The 22,360-nt window shown below is 37.9% G+C and overlaps 5 protein-coding genes across 5 annotated transcripts; 2 read left to right on the top strand and 3 right to left on the bottom strand.

The window, feature by feature from the left end:
- Nucleotides 1-128: 128 nt before the first annotated feature.
- On the top strand, nt 129-11,001 carry ValRS (Valyl-tRNA synthetase). Its single transcript, XM_066400260.1, has 15 exons — nt 129-352; nt 750-923; nt 5,600-5,721; nt 6,130-6,294; nt 6,373-6,574; nt 6,629-6,841; nt 6,992-7,192; nt 7,247-7,392; nt 7,477-7,681; nt 7,745-8,040; nt 8,598-8,894; nt 8,987-9,227; nt 9,330-9,654; nt 9,728-10,008; nt 10,435-11,001. Exons 1-15 carry the CDS (start codon nt 206-208, stop codon nt 10,534-10,536), a joined length of 3,117 nt encoding a protein of 1,038 aa, XP_066256357.1. The 5' UTR covers nt 129-205; the 3' UTR covers nt 10,537-11,001.
- On the bottom strand, nt 1,125-5,173 carry Nrd1 (Nardilysin). Its single transcript, XM_066400259.1, has 2 exons — nt 4,813-5,173; nt 1,125-4,289 (listed from the first exon to the last, which is right to left on the bottom strand). Exons 1-2 carry the CDS (start codon nt 5,156-5,158, stop codon nt 1,405-1,407), a joined length of 3,231 nt encoding a protein of 1,076 aa, XP_066256356.1. The 5' UTR covers nt 5,159-5,173; the 3' UTR covers nt 1,125-1,404.
- A 1,165-nt stretch (nt 11,002-12,166) lies between the features above and the next one.
- On the top strand, nt 12,167-14,913 carry LOC136415721 (CWF19-like protein 2 homolog). Its single transcript, XM_066400481.1, has 4 exons — nt 12,167-12,294; nt 12,892-13,379; nt 13,443-14,402; nt 14,506-14,913. Exons 1-4 carry the CDS (start codon nt 12,292-12,294, stop codon nt 14,897-14,899), a joined length of 1,845 nt encoding a protein of 614 aa, XP_066256578.1. The 5' UTR covers nt 12,167-12,291; the 3' UTR covers nt 14,900-14,913.
- Nucleotides 14,914-15,313: 400 nt separating this feature from the next.
- Nucleotides 15,314-17,206, bottom strand: LOC136415722 (endoplasmic reticulum-Golgi intermediate compartment protein 2). Its single transcript, XM_066400482.1, has 5 exons — nt 16,836-17,206; nt 16,497-16,652; nt 16,156-16,319; nt 15,808-16,087; nt 15,314-15,753 (listed from the first exon to the last, which is right to left on the bottom strand). The coding sequence occupies exons 1-5, from the start codon at nt 16,957-16,959 to the stop codon at nt 15,341-15,343; spliced, it is 1,137 nt and encodes a 378-aa protein (XP_066256579.1). The 5' UTR covers nt 16,960-17,206; the 3' UTR covers nt 15,314-15,340.
- A 752-nt stretch (nt 17,207-17,958) lies between these two features.
- On the bottom strand, nt 17,959-21,663 carry LOC136415720 (protein IWS1 homolog A-like). Its single transcript, XM_066400480.1, has 7 exons — nt 21,554-21,663; nt 21,210-21,447; nt 20,823-21,154; nt 20,369-20,771; nt 19,228-20,318; nt 18,760-19,175; nt 17,959-18,706 (listed from the first exon to the last, which is right to left on the bottom strand). Exons 1-7 carry the CDS (start codon nt 21,584-21,586, stop codon nt 18,439-18,441), a joined length of 2,781 nt encoding a protein of 926 aa, XP_066256577.1. The 5' UTR covers nt 21,587-21,663; the 3' UTR covers nt 17,959-18,438.
- Between the last annotated feature and the right edge of the window lie 697 nt (nt 21,664-22,360).

Raw genomic sequence — 22,360 nt, 5'->3', positions numbered from 1 at the left:
AATAAATTATATTCTTAAAAAATAAAAAACATACAGAATAGAAAGGGGGCGATGCAGCGTAGCCGCCACTGGTGAATAACTCTCGCTGCTCCGGGTGACTAGAAAACGTTCAACTCCGGGACGTCAAAAAAACTGAGGTTATGTTGCTTATTCGTATTTCGAAGCGTTGCAAATATTTTTGTAATAATTAGCGAACGGTTCAATTATGGAAAAAACTATAGAAAATGCTGTTGATGTCCCGCCAAAAACCACGAAGCAACTTGAGAAGGAAGCCAAGAAACAGGCGAAACTAGACAAGTTGAAGCAGAAGTTGGAGAAGCAGCAGAACAACACAGGGAAACCAGAAGTAGAGGTAAGGTTTCTATTGTTAAAAAGGGGCTCTTTGATGTAAGGAGCAAAAACACTTAAATTTCACCAATAAAAAATACTCCAATTTTCATTTGTGTGTAATTAATGCTCTGTCAAAGAGAAACTTGAAGTTTTTAGTTGTGAAATTTTCAACTGATACGAAACATATGTTATTGAATATATGGTCCTATTTTTTACCACTTACAAACGTTCGGCAGCTACAATGATTCATATTAGAATGTCTCTAGCTCATTATAACTTATGGCTCCACTTTAATTAAAATTGCACAATAGCTCAGAAAGTTACATATAGCTACCCACCCACAAACTTAGTAGTTACTTGATCTACGTGCAATAATAGTAAATATTGCTTTTCTACAGTACTATTTGTTTATATGTTAGAAAAAGGAAAAGAAGAAAGAAGTGAAAGGTGAAGCTGTGTATGATGCTGCCACTCCAGATGGAGACAAGAAAAATGTTCTTCGGCCTTTGCCAGAGTCTTATAGCCCCAAGTATGTGGAAGCTGCCTGGTATGGCTGGTGGGAAAAAGAGGGTTTCTTCAAGCCAGAATACAAGGTAAGATGAAAGTTATAAGGGTTTTCAAGAAAGTTGTGACAATTTGTTCTATAATATGTCTTTTATATCTGAGTAAATAATCATTCTGTGATTATGCTAGAGAATGTGGAATAAAATTAGGGATTTCCAAGGATTCCATATCATAAACACCCCAAGAAAGAATTTATTATAGTTGTGAAAACTGGCACAACAAACAAGTTCTAGTTAAGCACAGACATGTAAGAAATAATTATTTCTTACTTTTAACGTTTACGATTATAATCGATGTATTCTAAACTCAATTTGCTATAAGGGTTGCCTTTTTTATGTTTTTTTTTATATTTTCACAAATCCTGCATTAATGGCAGAACACGAATTAGCTTAAAATGATTAGAGGCCCAATTTGTTTAGGGTTATTTATCTATTTTCCCGCATCCACTACAACGATTAACGTATGTTTTTAACGATTAACGATAAACGTCGTTTCTGTAAAAATTTTAATTTACTTTATATGATATATAGAGACCGAATCCTTGTACTCTTGAATAGTTTTGATAAAGTAACTGTCGTCACCCCTTGCAGCAGCTTCGTCTTCATTAACTAAAAATGCTATTTCCAATTTGGATTCTTCGTCCGTACACTCAGCATTGTTGCCTTCAATTTGAATACTGAGCTTTCGGAAATTTTCATGGGATCCAAATTGGTTATGATTTTCCCACCAGGAGCAAATCGTCTTTAAATTTGTTTGCTTGGTTGCTTCAATTTCCAGCTTGATTCTGTCAAACAGGTAATCTTCACCGGTGATTTCACCCCAATTCCTATCCACTTCTTCCTTGAGATGCACGTCGCTGCACTGTTTGATCTTAATCAAGTTTTCTTTGAGCTTCTCAAAGCATTCATGATCCATGTTTTCCAGCAGAGACTTAGTATGCTTTAAAAATTCTTCTATCCGTTCATTCACGTGTTTTGTTGATGCTTTGGTAGTTTGCGCGTTAACTGTTATAGTAAAGCCCAGAACGCCGAAGGTGTCCCTCACTGAACAATAAACGTGGTATCCCAGCTGCTCTTTAGTCCTCAGGATGTCGAATAAAGGTTCCTCAATGGCCATAACTATAAGATCGACTATTACGCTGCTTGCCACGGTATAAAGGTCGGACTGGTAGTAATTAGTTATTACAGAATTGGTGTCGCTAGCGTTGATATTTCGAATTCTGCAGCAACGTTCTCCCTTATTGACTCTGGCGATTTTGAACTGAGGCTTTTCTTCTTCCTTTAATTCCACAAAATTCAGGGTTTTAACAACGCTGTGAACGGTCTCCACAGCTGTATTCTGACTAACGTTCCCTTGGACCAAAACCTTCACATACAGAGACTTGAAATAATCCTTTGCAAATGTTTTGATGTCCTCACAATATATTTCTTGTAAAGCAGCATAGCGATCTATTGAAGTCCAGCTGTTCTCCACCACCAAATTTAGCCTCAACTCTTTAGCCAACACGCTCGGTTTCAAAGCCTTATTGTGATAGCTCTGCAATAATTTCACCTTAATTGCCTTAAACATATTTTCAGTAATTCTGCTGCTCAGGGTTGTTAAATGTTTCACGATAAGATTCACCAAAAGCGGCAACTTCTCGCTAAATCCCCACACTTTTACTATCAAACCTTTTTCGAAGACCACAAAGTTATGGAATAAGTCGGCAGTCGTAGCAGGATAGACATCTTCGGCCATTTCTACTGCCAACAGGTTAACAAGGACGTCTAACATGGAAGCATTCTTGCAGCTACTGAGCGCTAAGGAGCTGATGAAATAGAAGTTGTAGTGCGCCATTGGAAGCTTGAATTTAGTGTCCCCCCGGTACCATAGCTCGACTGATGATTTTTCTAAGATTTTTTGGGGGTATTCTGGGTTGTTCTCTATGTGAGGCAATATATTGAAATCTGTTGTGATAAAACTGTTGGGAGGGGGTAGAGAGAGGTCTGGTATAATTCGAGCTTTCTTCCAATTTTCCATCCAACTGCCAGGAATTTCCTTCACGAGATAATTAGTGCCAAACCATTTCTCTGTTTGATACTCTTTGGTTTTGTTTTCGGGTTGACGTTTTAGAATCATGTAATTAGCTGTTTCAGGGGTCATTAAATCGATGAGTTCCTCAATGGCTTTTGGTTCAAATTCAAAATACAATTCGGTGCCTGTAAGATAGTCTTCAGACGGATATAGTTGCATTACTTCGCACAGGTTTTCCACATTTTCAACAGCAGTTTCTTCATGGGCATAGCGGAAACTTATGTCTGATATCGATTTCGCCTCGTCAAATATCCTCCGAGACGGCCCAGTCTTCTTCAGCATTGCCAGATATGAAAACACTGCCTCAATAACCTCATTCAAATGGTTATAACCTTCATCAGTCAAACTCAGGCTTACAGTAAATAAGGTGAAAAGTGAATTGTGTTCAGTCCCAGTCTCTGCATTGCCTATGTTAGTTCCAAGCACCCAACACTTTTTCTTCAAGTAAGAGAGCAGACTGCCTTTTCCTTCGTCGCCTAATAAGTGTGACAGAAAGTGTTGAGGCTTGCTTCTGTATTTGTGCTTCAAGGACGGGAACGCCCATGTTATGTCGATTTGGCACAAATCCTTTACCGGGTTTATGTGGTAGATTTTATTAAATTCTGGGGTGTTGAATACGTCAATGAACTCCGCGTAGTCATCAGGAGGCAGATTGTTATTGGGAACTTCTGAAAAGTGTTTCAAAATAATTTCTTCAAGATTTTCCAAAGAAATGCGTGCCTGCACTGCCAAGGTCATTCTATGCGCAGAATAATGACGCTTTCTGAACTCATACACTCCTTTATATAGATCTTCATCCTTTATATTATCCCTCAACGTAATCAAGTTACCCCATGGAAAACTATTAACTGGGGAGCCTTTCTTGGCAAGACAACAGAGCAATTGTTCCTTTCTAGAACTGTCTGATGGAACAGACATTTGAAATTCTGATTCTATAGCTTGTCTTTCCCTTGTCATTGCCTCCTGCTTCATTAAGGGTTCCTTATAGAATTGTGAAAACCTGTCTAGAGCCTCTTCAAAATGTTTTTCTAGACATTCAAAGTAAAAGACCGTAGTTTCGGCATCAGTAGATGCGTTATCGCTGCCTCCGCTTAATTTGATAAACTCATCAAAGGAGTTTTCTTTTGGGTATTTGGCGCTGCCCATAAAAACCATGTGTTCTAGGAAGTGAGCCATTCCCGGAACTTCTTTGGGGTCACTAAAGCTTCCTACACCTATGCATAATCCAGCAGCGGCTAGTTTTTGTTCATGTCGTGGATGATGGGCTCTGGGGTCTTCTTCATGTTCATTGTCTTCCATCTCTACACTTTCATCCCTAGAACCTAAGAAAATGATGTCAGCTGGTTATAGGTATTAAATGAACATTTAAATATTATTTCATTATAGAAATCACCATGAAATAGTCTTTAGTTAAAATAAATTATTTGCTTTGAATGTAATCATGTGCAGAGGATAAGAGTTTAGAAAGGCAACATGTACTGAGTAAAATCACAACCAAAAATCTGTCATCTGCCTAACTATTATATGGACAATAGCTCAAGCTGCCCTGTCATCCAAAGATGCTGCTTCACGGCTTTAGCTTAAAAATGATTTGAGTAAGAGAGAGACAATTAAAATGTTTATTTTCCAGTCAGAGGTTTCTGAATATGTCTTCAGATCAACTTTTTTCTTTCTCATTGTACTTATTTAGCTCTGATTCCACTAGGTATCCTCATAGGGATTTACTTTATGAAAATGTAAAGCCCTTAAAAAACCATATTGCCTACAAAAGTATTTTAATACTCCATGAAAATGTGGTAATTAAGGGGTAATAATGTCCAATTCTTTTTATTATAACTAAATTACCATCTGTTTCTGACTCATCTTCTGCAGAACTATCGCCAGTCTCTGATTCCTCGCATGAATCTTCAATATTTTCAGTTATCGGACTAGTATCTGATATCAAGCAAGCAGTTAATCCATTAGCCAATTTAATAACCCTGTATTCTTTCTTATCACTTTCGCTTTTCGTTGGTGGCACTAGGACTTCATACGAATTGTTGGGGTTTAAAGTGGTGTTTTTCTGTTTATTTTCAAAAACCAAACTCTTCAATCCTGCAGCGTTGGCTTTAATTGTTTTATTCATTATCTCGAAAATTTTCTTTTTAAAAATTACTTTGTGATATCTGTAGAATGTGAGGCAAGAACACATTCAACGAGAGGCCAGGAAGTAAAACTTCTGATTTTTAAATTGAAAAGTTGAGCAGTTGAGGTTAGGGGGGACTTTTAAGGTTATGTTAAGCGAATATAAGAATGGGGAGCATGGTATTGTTTACTACGGTAAACAACGAAGACTATGTAGATAATGTCATATTTTCGATTTTTTTAGATGTCGTTAGTGCTAATCGACCTTATCAGTAACTGTCAAAGATGTTGTTCCGTTTAATTTTTTGAAAGTTTAGTCGCGAAATTCTGAAAGAGGATACCAAGTCCAAAAATTAGATCTGCTAATGCCAGACCAGTAAACAGGGGCTAGCAGGAGCATTTCTTAGATTCTGTGTTGTACCAAGAGACTCCTCAATTTTTTAAAAAACAACTTCTTGATTTCTGTCAAATCGAACCCTGCGTCAAACGATGTTTTTTTGTTTTTCAGAGGCGGGATATCTCTGAGGCTGCTAAAAAGTTTGTGATAGTAATTCCACCTCCCAACGTAACTGGTTCACTGCATTTAGGACATGCCCTAACTAACGCAATTCAAGACTCCATAGTGCGATGGTAAGTAAATTTTGTTTGTTATTTGACCAAAAGTATGCAGTTTTGGGTTTTATTCATGTAGCTACTTAGAAACTTTCTATTAATCTATGCAGCAATATGGCTAAAGAGAGATTTCCGCCTCAGTCTAACATGTTACACAATGTCTAAAGGCTAATCAGGCGAAAGACCCGTAGAGCACGGGCATTTACCAATAATCTTGTCTAAAAGACAGTAGAACAAGTGGGCCATATATTGGCACACTAGTTATTTAATAAAATATACAACGAAAATATTGAGATAATCTTTAACGGACTCAATATATATTTGGGGAATAAGTTGATTTGAAAACTGGTTTGATATTCTCAAAAATGCACATTTGGTATAGATATTATTATCGTTATCAGTCGTGTTTACATCGCTCGATTATAGGAAAAGAATGAATGGCTATATGACTTTATGGAATCCGGGGTGCGATCACGCCGGTATTGCCACCCAGGTGGTGGTAGAGAAGAAGCTTTGGCGCGAAGAAAAGAAAACTCGACACGACATCGGAAGGGAGAACTTTGTAAAGAAGGTGTGGGATTGGAAAAATGAGTAAGATCTTTTTTAAGATTTTAATGGAAATTTCTACGGCTTAAATTTACCAGGTTTTAGTTTACGATTATTTTATAGGAAAGGTAATCGTATTTACCATCAACTAAAAAAACTCGGATCATCGTACGATTGGGATAGAGCAGTATTTACAATGGACCCTAAAATGTGTAAGGCCGTAGCGGAGGCCTTTGTGCGTTTACATGAAGACGGAATCATTTATCGAGCCAATAGACTGGTGAATTGGTCATGTACTTTGAAATCGGCCATTTCAGATATTGAGGTGCTTGACTGTTGATTTGTGTCTGAAGTGTCATGTAGTTATTCGTAAAATTAGGTGGATAAAGTCGAACTTACTGGCCGCACATTCCTATCTGTACCAGGCTATGAGGAAAAAATAGAGTTTGGGGTCCTTGTTCATTTTGCTTATGAGGTAGAAGGCACTAAAGAAAAAGTTGTTGTAGCCACCACGAGGATTGAAACCATGTTAGGAGATACTGCCATAGCAGTGCATCCTAATGATGAGAGGTATAAGCATTTACATGGGAAGGTAAGGTTTTGAATTGATGTAAAATATTTTGGAGTAATTGTAGATTGAATTAATGGACATAATTTGTCTCGATTCAGACTTCGATTAGTATAGAAAGACGAAACAGTTCGTTTTTTTATTTAATGGATAAACAAATAATTTCATTTTTAGTTTGTCACTCATCCGTTCTGCGATCGCAAGCTTCCGATCATCCTGGACGATTTTGTCGAACTCGAGTTCGGAACTGGTGTTGTGAAAATAACTCCCGCCCATGACCCCAATGATTATGAAGTGGGCAAAAGACACAATCTACCTTTTATTACGATTTTCGACGATGAAGGAAATATCACCGGAGATTATGGAAAATTCACTGTAAGAATATTTCAACGCTTAAGTTCATGTGATAATAAATAACGATAATTCAAGGGGCTGAAAAGATTCTATGCCAGAAAAGAAATAACAGAAACTTTAAAAGAGTTGGGCTTGTATGTGGAAACTAAGAATAACCCCATGGTTGTGCCAATTTGCAATCGGAGCAAGGATGTAGTTGAACCAATGCTCAAGCCACAATGGTATGTATGAAATAATGAGTTTGTTGATTTTGTTTTGCATTGAATGGTATCTCCAACTTAGACTACAGTTTGAATTATTTTCAGGTATGTTAATTGTTCTGAAATGGCCAGCAATGCAATTAAGGCGGTCGAAAATAAAGAACTTAAAATAATCCCAGAACAACATGTTAAAACCTGGAATTATTGGATGGAAGGAATTCGCGATTGGTGCATTTCCAGACAATTGTGGTGGGGACATCAAATTCCCGCTTATTTCGTAACTTTGAAAGATGGCAAACCTGTTTCTGAGGTAAAATATACTTCTATTTGTTTAATAAATTTATTTATTTAAATAATTAATTGTATTTATCAGGTGGAAGAACTCAATTGGATATCAGGTCATTCCGAAGAAGAGGTGCTAAACAAGGTCACGGAAAAGTTTGGTCTTAAACCCGCTGAAGTCGATCTGAGAAGAGATCAGGACGTGTTAGACACGTGGTTTTCTTCGGCTCTCTTCCCATTTTCGATTTTTGGTTGGCCAGATAACACGAAAGAGCTCAATGTGTTTTATCCCACGCATCTGTTGGAAACGGGGAACGATATATTGTTCTTTTGGGTGGCCAGGATGGTGTTTATGGGTCAGAAGTTGCTCGGAAAATTACCCTTTAGGTTGGTGTTCTTAGAGTTTCACGACTTCTCCAAATATTAACGCTTTATATCAATAGCCGTTTTCACTTGATTTTAATAATTTTTTATCTTCATCTTACCCCGATCTCTTATTCCTATCGTGGCACTGAACACCCACATGCACACACACGCATTTATTTTTATTTTATTCCGCACAACAAACTGTTGCTTGTTACCGTGTCAACACTCGTCTGAATCATTTAAGAAATGATATCGCTTCGAAATGCACAAAAACTTTACGACCTGCCTTTTGTAAAGGTACAGCTCATAGGTCTAAAAAGCAATATGTGACATGAAATAATATACAGCGTTTCCAGACTTCCTTAAATGTAAGAAAAGTTGCGAATTCGAGGGAGTAGTTTCAAGATTATTTTTATGATTTGGAAGTGCGGGTTTTGGAGAGATTTGATAAAGTGTAGGAAATAATTTTATTACAAATATGGGAGTCTGCATCAAAACACCATAATGCAAAACCAGTACAAATAAAACTCAGAATTTTCTTATCATAAAATTGGGGATAGTATAATCTGTTATTTCAGGGAGGTTTATCTACATCCCATCGTGCGAGACGCCCACGGCAGGAAAATGTCGAAATCCTTGGGAAACGTTATTGACCCAATGGACGTCATTACGGGAATATCTTTGGAAAACCTGCACACCCAATTATTAGACAGTAATCTGGATCCAAGGGAAATCGAAAAGGCGAAAGCGGGACAAAAACAAGACTTTCCAGACGGAATTCCTGAATGTGGAACGGATGCCTTGAGGTTCGCTTTATGCGCAATGTGTTCGGGGAGAGATATTAATCTTGATATTCTCAGGATTCAGGGCTACCGGTAAGCACGTTTTACCAGTTTTCTTCTCATCTTTCTTAAGTTTTCCGAAAGATTTGAAATTCTAAACTTTCGTATTATCTACCAAATTTCAGATTTTTCTGCAATAAAATTTGGAACGCGACCAAATTTGCTTTGACGTATTTCGTTGCCGATTTTATAGCTCCTAGTAGCGAAACTTTAACCGGACATGAAAGCCTTATGGATTTGTGGATGTTAAGTAGGGCGGGATCTGCTACTAGAGATGTAGTGAATGGTTTCGAGGGATACGATTTCGTGCTTGCCACGACGGCCATTTACAATCTCTGGTTGTACGATCTTTGCGATGTTTATTTAGTAAGTAAAAGATCGAAGAAACATTTTTTTCTTGAATTATTTATTGGTGGAAGGAAAATGCGTTTTAGTAATTTTAATTTTAATGTCATAAATACTTTTTAGGAATATTTGAAACCTATTTTTATGGGTAACGATGCCAAAGCTAAGCAGGCAGCAATGTTGACGTTATATCGCACCTTGCATATTGGCCTTCGATTACTTTCACCGTTCATGCCTTTTATTACCGAAGAGCTTTTCCAGCGATTACCTAGACCTAGGAATTTAGTAGAAAAAGTTCCAAGTATATGCGTAGATTCATTCCCGAATGCCGAAAGGGATTACATAAACGACTCAATTGAAAAGGAAGTCGAGTTCGTCCAGAAAGTAGCTAAGGCGATTAGGTCAACAAGGAGCGACTACAATTTGCAAAACAAAATGAAAACTGAAGGTAATTTTGTTTAGATCTGAAATACTCCTCATATTCAACAAAACCACGTTTTTTCTCAATTTAATTTATATAGCATATCTGCGTTCTAACGACGCGTCGACAAGTGAAATCCTGCAGAAATATGCCGCCGCCTTACAGACTTTGGCATACTGCTTGAAGACCCCTGTCAACGAAGTTCCTCCGGACGGCTGTACAATTATAACTGTTTCCGATAAATGCGAAGTTCATCTACTGTTAAAGGGGCTGATCGATCCGGCAAAGGAGATAAATAAAATTCAAAAGAAGCTCGACTTCTTGCAGTCCACTAAACAAAAGCTGGAACAAGTTATGAATGTGGCGAATTATGCGTCAAAGGTAATTATTAAAAAAAAAACTCAAACAAGCGTTGAGATGTTAGAGGTATCTCTTGAATAAATCCCAAATTGTCAAAGTCAAGCTTTTCATGATAAACAGTAAATTTTTCAATTGATGCCATACGCGCTAACAGACACCCCCCCCCCCCCCCCCCCCCCGATTTGAATGAAATATTTAGCTGCAGGAATTAAAATGTCTAATATTATTTATCTTAAAGCTATCCATCATAAAGACAGTTTTATTGATGCTGCAACGTGCTATAAGTATCTATTATATAAATGTAATAAAAATTAATTTGTTTTTCTAATTAGTTTCAGCGTTTTATAATTCGTCAAATGGCACAATTCTTTGGCCATGGACTAAATGCAAATTGATAATTAACCTACAGTAAAATGTTGTTAATGCAATGGATGTGATATTTTTCAGGTCCCGTCAGAGGTTCAGCAAACCAACACAGAAAAATTATCAGAGATCAACACGGAGTTATCTAAGCTGAATTCTGCGCTAGAAACTTTAAAATTAATTTAATTGGGTATAAGTATATTGATGATATTAACTAGGGCCGCGTTTTGCATCATAACTGAAACCCATTGATATTTTTATTACGTTCTGTGGGAAAAAAACTGTCAAAAATATAAGGTTTATGGCAAGCTTTAATAACAAAAAATACGAATGCAAAAGCTAGTAATGATAAATGCATTTATTATTTATTGTTAGATTTCTGGTCGTTTTAATGGATGGTCTTTAAATTATGGTGAAGCACTCTGTATTTTTCATAATCAAGCTACAAACCCAGTGAATATTTAATACTTATTTATTCTTTTCCTCCTAGAATCCTCCTAGAATCCTCCCAGAATTCTCCTAGAATAAGATACGTCTTATTTGGTAAAGTAAAATATTTTCAATTTTATATATTATTTATTATTACATCTGCTATATAATGTGTTACCTAGTAATATTAAAAATATTGAAAAATTGGTTGATATTAAATTAAATGTATTCTTTCTTACATTAAAAACAGTTGAGCCCAGAAATTCTGCTGCTGATTATACATAGGGTGTCGCCTCCAGGACTATGTCAACAGATTAAAGAAAATCTGAAAATTTATAGAAATTTGGAGCATCTCAAGAATAGAAACAAACTATACAGGTCAGATTAAGTTAGAGATGTGGAAAGTATTGTCAGCGTGCTCCAGACTTTACAACTATATTAGCAAGATTTTTATCCCTTTATATCGCCTCTAGGGAACTATGCTGTATGGTAAGGTAATATTCTTATTTTGTGAATAAATCGCGTCAGGCAATTGCCCACAACTTGGTGAATTGAACTTCGAATCGGTCTGCCAATTATGAATGGAAGTATTGTTGTGAACTACATCAAAGTTCTACGTTTTTTACTCCAACAGCGCAAAAACTGTTAATGTCTCAATTCACTTTATAAGGAGTGTAATATAAGTAGGGGGATTTCCTTTTAACACGACATAGACCTCAAAAAACTAAGCAATATTTTTATATAACATTTTTTCGAAATATCAAAAACAACCGAAACATGCGCCTATAAAAGTTTTAATAAGTACCATATCTTTAGATACTACTCGCTCCGGGACAGGCTACAAAAGGTGTTCGAAATTGTCTCCATTTGTTTCATTTGCACAAATTGTTGTTCGCTTTATCCACGACTCTGTACATGCTGTTAGAAGAAATGGTTTTCCTCTAATTTATTAATTTAAATTAACCGCACTGCATTTAAATTAGCAGTATACCAATTGCCGCTTTAGGCACTAATAGTATCAATAGTAATAACTTATCAAAATAACACCTGGAGCTAAACTTCACTACTGATTTTTAAGTGGCATGGGTACATTGCATAAAAACAATAAACATTAAATGTTTGTTGCGTTTTTACAATAGTTGATAATTTTTTGTGGGACATTTTATTTCCTTAACATTGAATTTATTATTTTATGCAGGAATGGATTTAGATTTTGTATAAAAATTTATTAAAACTCATTTGCGCATATTTCGTTTTTTTTTGAGATTTCGAAAAAATGTTATGTAAAAATATTGCTTAGTTTTTTGAGGTCTATGTCGTGTTAAAAGGAAAACTCCTACTTATGTTACACCCTATATAAATGAGTTGACAGCTTGCGTAACTGATATCTGACAGTTCGCAAATTAACCTTCAAACCATCACAAATCACTGGTTTTGATTTTAAAAATAATAAATAAATAGGTGAATTTCCAGACTTCCTAATCGGTAGTGAATATGTAGTTTATAGGCAGAATGGTAAGCATGGGTAGTGACGGGAAGACTTCCTCCATTGAGGACTAGCTACTATCTCAAATCAGGATTATCCTTTTGTTTGAGGAAAACTATTACCTACCTTCAAGCAAAAGTATCTTCTCAAGCATCCTCTTTTCACAGAGCTGGTCATAATTTAAGGCATATCATAGTCGTTTTCTTTCAACACCTAATTCCAAGATCACCCCTTATTGGCCCTCTGAAATAGATATTTTCAATAGTTATGTTTCGGCAATGGTCATCAATGTTGACTGAAGATCAGAGATCTGTGCTTTACTCATTTATTACGCAGATAGCAAGTATATCTGAAACATTGATAGATTGTGATTACTTGGTCTGCTATTCAAGCAGTGATCTGCCATATTGCTAATAGTTTGATGATCATCAAAATGATTTGAAGATTGGTTTGTGAGCTGGGTATTAGGGACATATACTTTAAATGTTTTTAGAGAGAATTAATTAGAATTTTTTTAATTTAAGGGCCCACCCATGCTAAGACACGAATATGTTGATTGTTCAATGTTATTAAACTAGTTTTGTTAGGTTATAGGTGGTATTTGAAGAATCTTATATATTTTGCAGGGGAAACACAGTAAGAAATCAAAAAAACATAAAAGCAATAAACACAAACGATCACACAAGCGCAAAAGTTCTTCAGAAGATGAGTGGGTTGAAGCTGAATCTATACAAAAGTTGAAAGATGAGTCTTCAGATTTATCAGAAGTTATTAAAAAACAAAAAAGTCAAAGAACTAGCACTAGTTCTTCAGAGGATAGTGATGATCAACGAGATAGAAAACAAAATTCATCCCTAATCATAGAGAAAAAATCAGAAAATGCTGAAAAACAACGGGATGATTGGATGAGCTTGTCGACTAAATTTAGCTCTTTTTCCAATAATGATTTCAGAAAGCGGAAGGACGATGAAAAGAAACAACAAAAGGAGCTGGAAAAATATGATCCTAGAAAAAGCTTTAGAGAATTAAATAAATATTGGAAAGATGGTGGTGATGGTTTGCCCAAGTTTCAAAGATCCAAGGATGAGGATTCTAGAAGTTTTGACTACAATAAGTATGTGTAAAACTCCATTCACATTTAGAATATATTCTATTCAATAACAAGTTTGTTTTACAGGTTTAACAAACATACCAGTTTTCCATCTTCATCACATGTGAGTGGATGGAGGAAGTCTATGTCAGATGACAACATTTCCAAATCTGGAGTTAAAGATTGTAAACCAATTACAGATCTCCTTCTATCTACTTCAAAAGAGGAAGAATATTCTTCAGCGACCAGCCAATTTGAAACACATGCTCCAATAACTCCAAAAGACTTAAATATGCTTGCAGGCAAACTGGTAAAAGCCGAAATTATGGGCAACCAGAAGCTTATTGCAGAATTAAAAGAAAAACTTGAGAATGCAAGAAAAATTCTTAATGGAGGGGGAGTTCAGGAAGAGGAAGTTTTGCTTACTCAAACTACTCGACAAGGACTTTCCAAGCCACTAGAATTGGAATGCTCTAGAGATTCGGGACGAGAGAAGCAACGCAAGCGTGCAGCTGAAACTCACTCCAATCAAAAGCGAGTTAGATACTTCCCAGATGATGACAAATATTCTCTGCAAAAGATGTTTGAAAACGAAAAATTCAGCTCAGGTAACGAACAGGACGAGTCTTTCATGAAAATCGCCTCTAAGTTGCGCAAGAATGACGACTTAGACGATTTCTTCGCGGACAGTGCCAGAAGGACAAAATCCCATTCAAAGATTACGGAAGAAACTCGGAATAAAGCAATTAACGAGCATAAGAAAGTTTCTGCAAGTCTGGATAATTGTTCGCGGTGTATTCAGTTCGGTGGTATGCAGAAACATTTGATTGTGTCTCTGGGAGAATATGTGTACCTCAGTATTCCATCACACGAGCCTCTTTTGACGGGGCATTGTCTTATAGTTCCCATACGGCATGTAACGTCAGTTACACAGCTCGATGAAAATGAATGGAATGAAATTTTGAATTTTCGCAAAGCGTTGGTTAAGTTATTCGAAGCTAAAGGACAGCAGCCAATTTTCTTTGAGATTGCTGTCGGTTTTCATAGGTAGGTAATGTAGTTTAAAGGCTCGCCTACAGACGTTCCTATTCGAGGGAGCTTCAACGAGATTAGTTTGCACTAAATTTCAATTTGTCCCTATATTTTTCAGATATCCTCATATGGTGCTTGAGTGTGTACCTATGAATAAAGGAGATGCTGCACTGGCACCAATGTTTTTTAAGAAAGCTATCGACGAATCGGAAACCGAATGGTCCCAGAACAAGAAACTGGTGTCTCTGAAAGGACGAGACGTGCGAAAAGCAGTCCCTAAAGAACTGTCTTATTTCTTTGTTAGTTTCGGCATGGATGAAGGATTCGCTCACGTCATAGAAAACGAGAAGTTATTCCCGAAGAATTTCGCTCAAGAGATCATTGGTGGAATCTTGGATTTAGATCATAGTTTGTGGCGAAGGCCCGTGCGAGAGTCCTTTGAAGTTCAAAGTAAACGAGTGCTGAGTTTCTCAAATGAATGGAAAAAATACGATTCTACCGTTAAAAATTGAAGGGTAAATCAAAACTTTAATAGTGTTTCATTCTTTTAAAATGTATTTGCCATTAAATATGAGAGAAATTTATTGATTAATGCAGTCTGAATTTTAAACGCGTGAGTTTGCACTTTATGAGGGGTATAATTTTACCAAATTTCGTTAAAATCATGTTAGTCTAGACCTCTTAAGCTCACCAACTTCTCACTTTTACCTTGATTATTTCTGCGCTTTAAAACTCGTTCTCTTCGAATCTCAACATGTACTCAACACAATATTGAGACGGATGCTAACTGTCTCAACTTATTATCTCGATTGTTCATTTTGGAGGTCCGTATACATCTATCTACCATATATATCTCAGTTCTTAGGTTTAGCTTTGAGGAACCTCCAAACACCCGCCTTCACCAACCATCAAGAAATGACAACAAATTTAAAATTAAAACCATTTTTATTCCTCTATTTGGGTGCTTCAGTTGTAACGCAATTCTGAAACGTTTGCTGCTTTAATTCCCCATCTTGACTCTTACGACTCCAGTTACAAGTCACAAAATTAATAACTAACTGCACCAAATTGTTCACAATCCCTGAGCACACATACACTCCCCCTACAATTGCACACAATCTCGCCAAAAACATCCCTAAATGGTCTCGTTCCTGGCTGACTGTCACTCGCAGGGCAGACATGTCGTATTTGAAGTATATTCCTGGGATACCATGGCTTCCTTTATCGTGGTTGATAGGCCTGGTTAGCTCTTTGACACTGTACTGGTAGGTACTGATGGTGTTGAGGAAAGTTTTCACTGTCGTAGGTACCACCTCGATAAAATAGTTCACTACTGTCATCGAGTTCGATATAATTAACTCGTCACCTGAAAAATTCCTCTTAAAATATAAAATAATTAATAGAATATTTATAATTCTACCCTCCAAAGGGTGCACGATCCCAGGACTGGAATCTCCAAAACTGAGCCTATTGATCCTATGAGTGAAGTTGTAGTCCGAATCTGAAATAAAAGCGCTGATGTGGATATGTCCACGAGGCAGACTTATGCTTTTGCCCGCGGTTATGTGGAAGTTTCCTGCTACTTTATTCAAAACAAGACTTCCATAGATGCGACAACCGTCGTAAGGACGATCAGGAGTGTGATCTCGGGGAGGCATTTCTCCGAAGTGGGTGGAGAAGCTGCTTTTCCATAAGAGATCCTGTTGGAGGGACACAGAAATTTTAATGATTATAGCTTTAAAATGGGGTCTAAATGTTTTCAATGTACCTTAACAGCGTGGTACTCTTCTCTAAGATAAGAATTGAAGTGCTTTTTGTTTTCAAAGTGAACTTTTTGGTTATCAGAAAGTTCAAACCAAGTGTCTTCTTCCTCGAGTTGGCCGAATTTGAAAGTGTTTTGGTTCGTCGAGTCCAGTACATCAGTACCAACAACTGTAACAATAAGGGGAGAAATTTACAAGAGAAAGTTTGTTCTCATTAAAGATCTTCTATGGATTAAAAATAGGATATTCTGTGTGATAAATACAGTCAGATTTCCATGCTGAAATTACTTACTATGGTTACAAATGAAAAATGGATGCAATATGGAATAAAAATTTCAATACTCACGTCCGCAGGGCATGGCCACTGTCATGTCAATATTAATTTTCAACTTCTCTTCCAGTTCCACGTCTGGAGAAAACTTGAAGACAAACTTGCTGTTGAAGTAGTAACTGATTTCTGAATACAGCAGCCAACCAATTATGACAAAACTTATAATTGAAACTGCAAATTGAAGAGGAAATGATAGTGGGTTCAGCATTTCTCTAGGCCCAAAAGATAGGTAAATAAAGCAATTTAAAGCCTTGAAAAAACATGCACTATTCACTCTTATAGGGTTAATAATTAATTATAATAAATAAAACGGCACTTAAGTTCAAATAACTGTTTAAAGCAAAGACAACTTACAAGTGCCACCTACAGAAGAGGTCATTTTGTATGGGTCCTCAATTTTGGGAAATATATCCATTTTCTTAACTTTATTCAGCCGGGAACCTCTGTACCTCGGAATAGAGACTTTCTCGGTTTCCATATTGGTTCGTGGCTATTTGATAAAGAGCTTTGGTCTTGTAAGAGGCTTTCTGGGGCCACGTATTTTATAGGTTAAAATGACAAAATAGGTATATCGTTGAAGCTTTATGCATATCTGCAACTATAAAGGCTTATCTGGCAATAGTGAATGTAGGTACTCAATTATGAAAGTATTGTTAATGATAATTTTTTACGTTACTGGTAATTTATCGAAAATCCAGTTTTTATTTACTTTTTTAAAAAAATACGTCAAAAACATATGATAACGATGTATCTCCAATGGCGATTAATGAAGAAACATCTACATCATAAGCATCTATATATCTCACTCTTACTGAGCCCAAATCGTGACAAAGAGTCATACAACAGATTAGTCCGAATGGCCTCAGTAGCTAGTCAATGAAAATCACTATCGATTAGCTTTAAAATTTATAAAGCAAGATTCAACTATTGTCATTATATTAGTAACGCTTTCTGTTTATAAGTATTTGATTCTTGTTTTTGCTCAAAATATGGGCTATGAAGAATCAGTCGTAATATTGCAAATATTTAATTTGGCAAATTGGCAAAAATTGTTAATAACCACAATTACACAAATGGTATAAATTTTATTGAAATTATAAATTATGTAGATACAACTTTTTTCACATGTAAACGGTGGGTAATTGCAAAATTCATAAGAAATCCTGGCGTTTTTGCTTTTATCTCGAAATTTCCAAACCACCTACAAAACCAATAACCAAATCAAATTTTAATTTATAATTGTTTTATTAATGCAATCGGGAGTTTTTAGTGGTTTGTTTGTTGGGGAATTGGGTTCGCTTTTTCTGACTAGTTACATCACATTTCTTAGTTTACATACCTACCTGCTTATTAGGTCTCAACCTTTTTAGTCCATTAAAAAAAAAAATTATCTTTCACTATCAGCATCCAATCAACTATTTTTCTGCTCGCCATTTTGTCACGGTTTAACACCACAAGATTATTGGCCTGTTTGTACTTTCAATTGAAGCGAGCATCAAATTTTTAAATTATATTTATTGTCAACAGTCATAACAAACAACAATAACGTAACATATTTGCTTACAATCTAGAATAAATCAAACGTAACAATAATTATTAACATTTTTCGCATATCACATTCCAAAATATGGATCCAATAAAATAGGTATGGTACGAAGTATTTTGAACTTTATAATACTAACAAGTATACACCTACTAGTAGATTTGAATTTGGGCGAGGTGGGGCAGGAAGGAAAACTGGAGAAATTTATCCATGAAGACCAATTTTCGCCTTCGCTCAGTATAGTGTTGGTTTGTCAAAGTTCGGGTCACGGAACTCCCATTCAGGTTTATTCGTCAGTAAGTTATCAGTCAGTTAGTAAAATTTTCGTTCCTGCACCACCATAAAAGTGATATAGTGATCTCCCAACCTGTTCTCCCATACAACTTCATTTTTGAACTCTTTTAACAAGCCTTTCTAAGCAAAACCGGATGCGGCGTCGAAGTCTTTCTCATAGTCCGTCTTTTCTACCATGTATTTGGGCAGCACTGTACCATATAATTTGCTATATACAGGCTCAGTTTCGTGGCTGTAGGCTCCCTCTTCATCACCAACTTCAATTTCTTTGGGCGATTCTGGTTCTTGTACCTCTTTGTTGTTCTCTTTCGTCGACTCATCTTCTAATCTTTCAGAGTCAGGAGCGCTCCCTTCTGCTTTTGAGTCCTTTATGGTTTCCTTCACATAACTGCAAAAACAAATTTGTTAACTGAGTCCAACACCCCAGAATTGCTGACTTACCTGGTCTTTTCTCTTTCGTACGGTACCACAGTCTTATACACAACATCTGAAGCGGCAGCTGTAAGCTCCGCATTGGGTGCTGCCGAGGACAGTGAGTTGCCCGCCTTCTTGAAGAACTTCTTTCTCTTGGAGTTTTCCGAAGGTAACGTAAGTGCGTCGGCAGGCTGCTTGACCTCCACTTGTCTGGTCTCTTCGTGATGATCTCCGGCCGCTACAATAGGCAGACGTCCTTGAGGGTCCTTCAGCCTTTGCACTTCATGGTATGCTATATGGGTAGGCTTAGGTTTGCTTTCTGCGATGTACATGCATTCTTCGTGTTGCACGTTATTGTGGTCCACGCAGAGGAAACAGGTCATACCATTCTTTTGGGCTTTCTTGCAGTTTGTGCGGTCCTTTTTGGCAAACTCTGCTAAAACCTAGGAATAATCAGTGTTAACACGGATTAAGGGTGCTTATAGAAGAACATACTTCCTCAACGTCTTGTTTTTGTCCCCCAGCGCTGGTTTGTTCGTCATTCCTAGACTCGTCAGCCTCATTGCTCAGCTCAGGGAATAGCTTGTAGTGGTACTCATCGAAACCATCATCTGCAGATTCATCATCGGCGGTCTTCTCCTTGCTGATGCTCGCAGCGAAGTGCTCAGGTACATCATAAGGATCATCATCTACCAGCTTCTTATTTTTCTTCAGGTCTCCGTAACCGTAGCCATAGGACGGGTAGTAGTAGTCATCAGCGACTTGTTTCTCCTTTTTTTTGGTTTCAGACTCCCCTGATTCGTCATCATCCTCAGTATCATCATCCGTATCTCCTTCATCTTTGTCTTCAGAAGAGGCGTCAATGGTGGTTCCAGCAGCGGTCAGTTCAGGAAATGGGTCGTTTACAATTTTGCTTTTGGTAGCTGAGGTGAATGAGTCTGGAGCCGCAACAGTTTGGATTACCGGAATGGATGGGGCAGCTTTCTGTTCTTCTTCTGGGTCTGAGCTTTCTTTGGTGACCACTTTGGTCTCCTCAGGGGCATCATCTTCGCTGTCGAACTTCTTTTCGGCTACATAAGCGTACTTTTTCTCCTTTGGTGCCGAGGTGTATGAGCACTGTTCAAAATTACCGCCAGTTTTGGGATCTTTGCATACAGTGCAAGTGGAACCATCACGCTCCACCTTCTTGCAGGCACCGGGCTGTTTGAGCAATTCAGCGCTTTCATTTTCTGAGTAACTCTCATACTCGTCAGCGTCGAAAGGGGTGTAGTGAAACTCTTTCTGCCTCTCAGACTCCTCAGCTTCCTGCTCCTTCTCTAACTCATCGAAATACTTCCTGTTTCTTTCGGCCACGTCGAAATAGGGGTCTTCGCTGTAGCGGCCTTTTTTGGGGCTCCTCTTGATTCTGAAATTTTCAGGGGCTTGCACGGGGAGGGCATATCTGATAGAACTTCCTGCATATTGGTTCACAGGTTCTTCGCTGGACGCGTAGGAGCATTGGGTGTATTTGGCTTTGTTCACTGCGTCCTCGCAAACAAAACAGTTCATGTTTTCTGCGTTTTCTGGCCCATCGATTTTCCTGCAATCTGAAAGAGAATTTTGGAAGTTAAGACTTCTTTTTTGCTTTTTTACTAACTTTTGTTCTTGGTACTCTCTGGTGCGTTATCTGATGACGCGGGAACGATTTCGGCTTGAGGCTGCTCGTTCAAGTTACCACTTTCGATGTTCTTAACGGGGGCGGGAGTGGTGGCAATGGACTGCAAGTATTTGGACTGTAGGGCTTCGTAGTTGACTGCAGGGGGGAATTGGTACTGCAAGTAGGGATTCGCAGTGGTGGAGGGCAGTTTGACTGTTTCCTGATAGGCGCTGGCGGATGGACGCTGCGCAACCGTCGAAGAAGACTTTCCAGTGTTGTAGTCTACGTTTTTGCTCCCGTAGAAGGTCACCGGCTCCATTTTGGTCTGCTCAGCTTGTCCTTCAGGGACATAGGGCTCGTGGCCGTAGGGAATTCCATAGGGCTGATAAGTTGATGCAGAGGCCTAAATTTTGCTTTAAACTTTTCCTGTTAATAACCAAATAAATTCTCTCACCTTAACTTTCTTCTTCTTGCTCTTGTTCTTGCTTTTCGTGGGAGGGGCCGCAGTTTTGCCCTGATCTTTGCTTTGAGCCTCATCCTCGTCAGAGTACTGATAGTACGGAAGTTTGTGGCTGACATAGTGCGGTCCTGGCGGAACGGCTTCTCCTGAGACCGCTTTTTGAGGTTTATTCTCAGAGGCTGCAGAGGCTGAATTGTAGTGGAGTGCTGCAGCCACTGACTGCTTGATTTCTTCATAGGGATCAATTCTCTGCTTCCTCTTCGGTGCAGGCGCCAGCGCTTCCGTGTCGCTGGAAGCTTGCTGTTCGTTCGGTTCCTCATAGTAAGCTATTTGGAATCGTTCATTATTAAAAGTTTGATTTTGAAGTTTCGCGGAACGCACATGCAGGGATTGCAGGAATTTTGAGGTACTCTTGAAAAGCAGCGTCGTAGGCTGTGTAGGGCTTGTGCAGGGTGGCAACTTTTCCAGAAGCTGCTGTGCCGGCATCGTTTTCTTTTTTGAAGAACTGACTGTAGTCTGGGGGGTTTCGATGTTCGTATCCATCTAATCCAGTCTCAGGGCCGTAATTGGCTGATCTGGCTGAAGAGGCCGCGAGTGCAGCTAGCACCCAAAGAAACACCTGAAGAATAAAGGGTGAACTGTATTAAAAAAGGTCGCGCGTGGTTGTTCCCGAATGGTCACTCATGTCCGGGCCATACAATGGCACTAATTAAGGGGTCACTAACCTCGAGAACTTTACTTCTCCCGTGCAGAATCATTTTAAGCACAGACAAAACACAAAAATTGCATTTGACAACAACGAATTCTGTTATATACAAGTCCCACCATCGGCAGGTGCACGTAACCAAGAAAGTGCTGTTCTGCTAATTTTTAAATAATCGATATTTCTCAAATCTGCAGCGAACTGAAGCGAGGAGCAAGTGACCAGGCGTGAAAAAGTAGCATTTTTTACCATGGGTTAAGTCATTTGTTCTAGACCAGGAGCTCGCCCCACTACTCTTAGTTCGTATTATTGGAAAACATCCCCGATCATGAGCCTTTTTCAATAGTTTTAAAGGGTTTTCTCCCCTAAATCCGCAATGAATTCTGAGCGCCAGGTCACAAAGAACGCGGGCCATGACGAGCGATCTCCTGGTCTATGAGAAGTTTTGGGAGTAATCTCAAAAACAAACTTCTCAATCATCGATACTTATTAGATAATCGTTGCATTATGCGTTTTTGTAGATGTTAATAAAGTGATCTCTTTTGACATCGTTTTGGTTATTTTACCCACTGTTTCACATCAGGAATTTTTGTAGAAATTCGCATCACACTATGGCAGTGGGGTCGCGAAAGATGGTCAAAGTAGGAAGTCATTAGTCACAATCACAAGCTGTTTTGAGGCATTCTTATGCTGGCAAAAAAGTTGACCCTCTGTTTGATTTATTTTTTTGTAATTCTTTGGTTTATCAAAAAACGGACAGAAGAATTGTTTCATTTGTGGTATACGAACGGTGAAAGTATTGGTCTTGATCATGGGTTCTATCCACATA

The sequence above is a fragment of the Euwallacea similis genome, chromosome 20 (genome assembly GCF_039881205.1).
Source record: "Euwallacea similis isolate ESF13 chromosome 20, ESF131.1, whole genome shotgun sequence".
In the NCBI taxonomy this organism is placed as follows: Eukaryota; Metazoa; Arthropoda; class Insecta; order Coleoptera; family Curculionidae; genus Euwallacea; species Euwallacea similis.
This window is presented reverse-complemented; position numbering and strand designations above follow the sequence as displayed.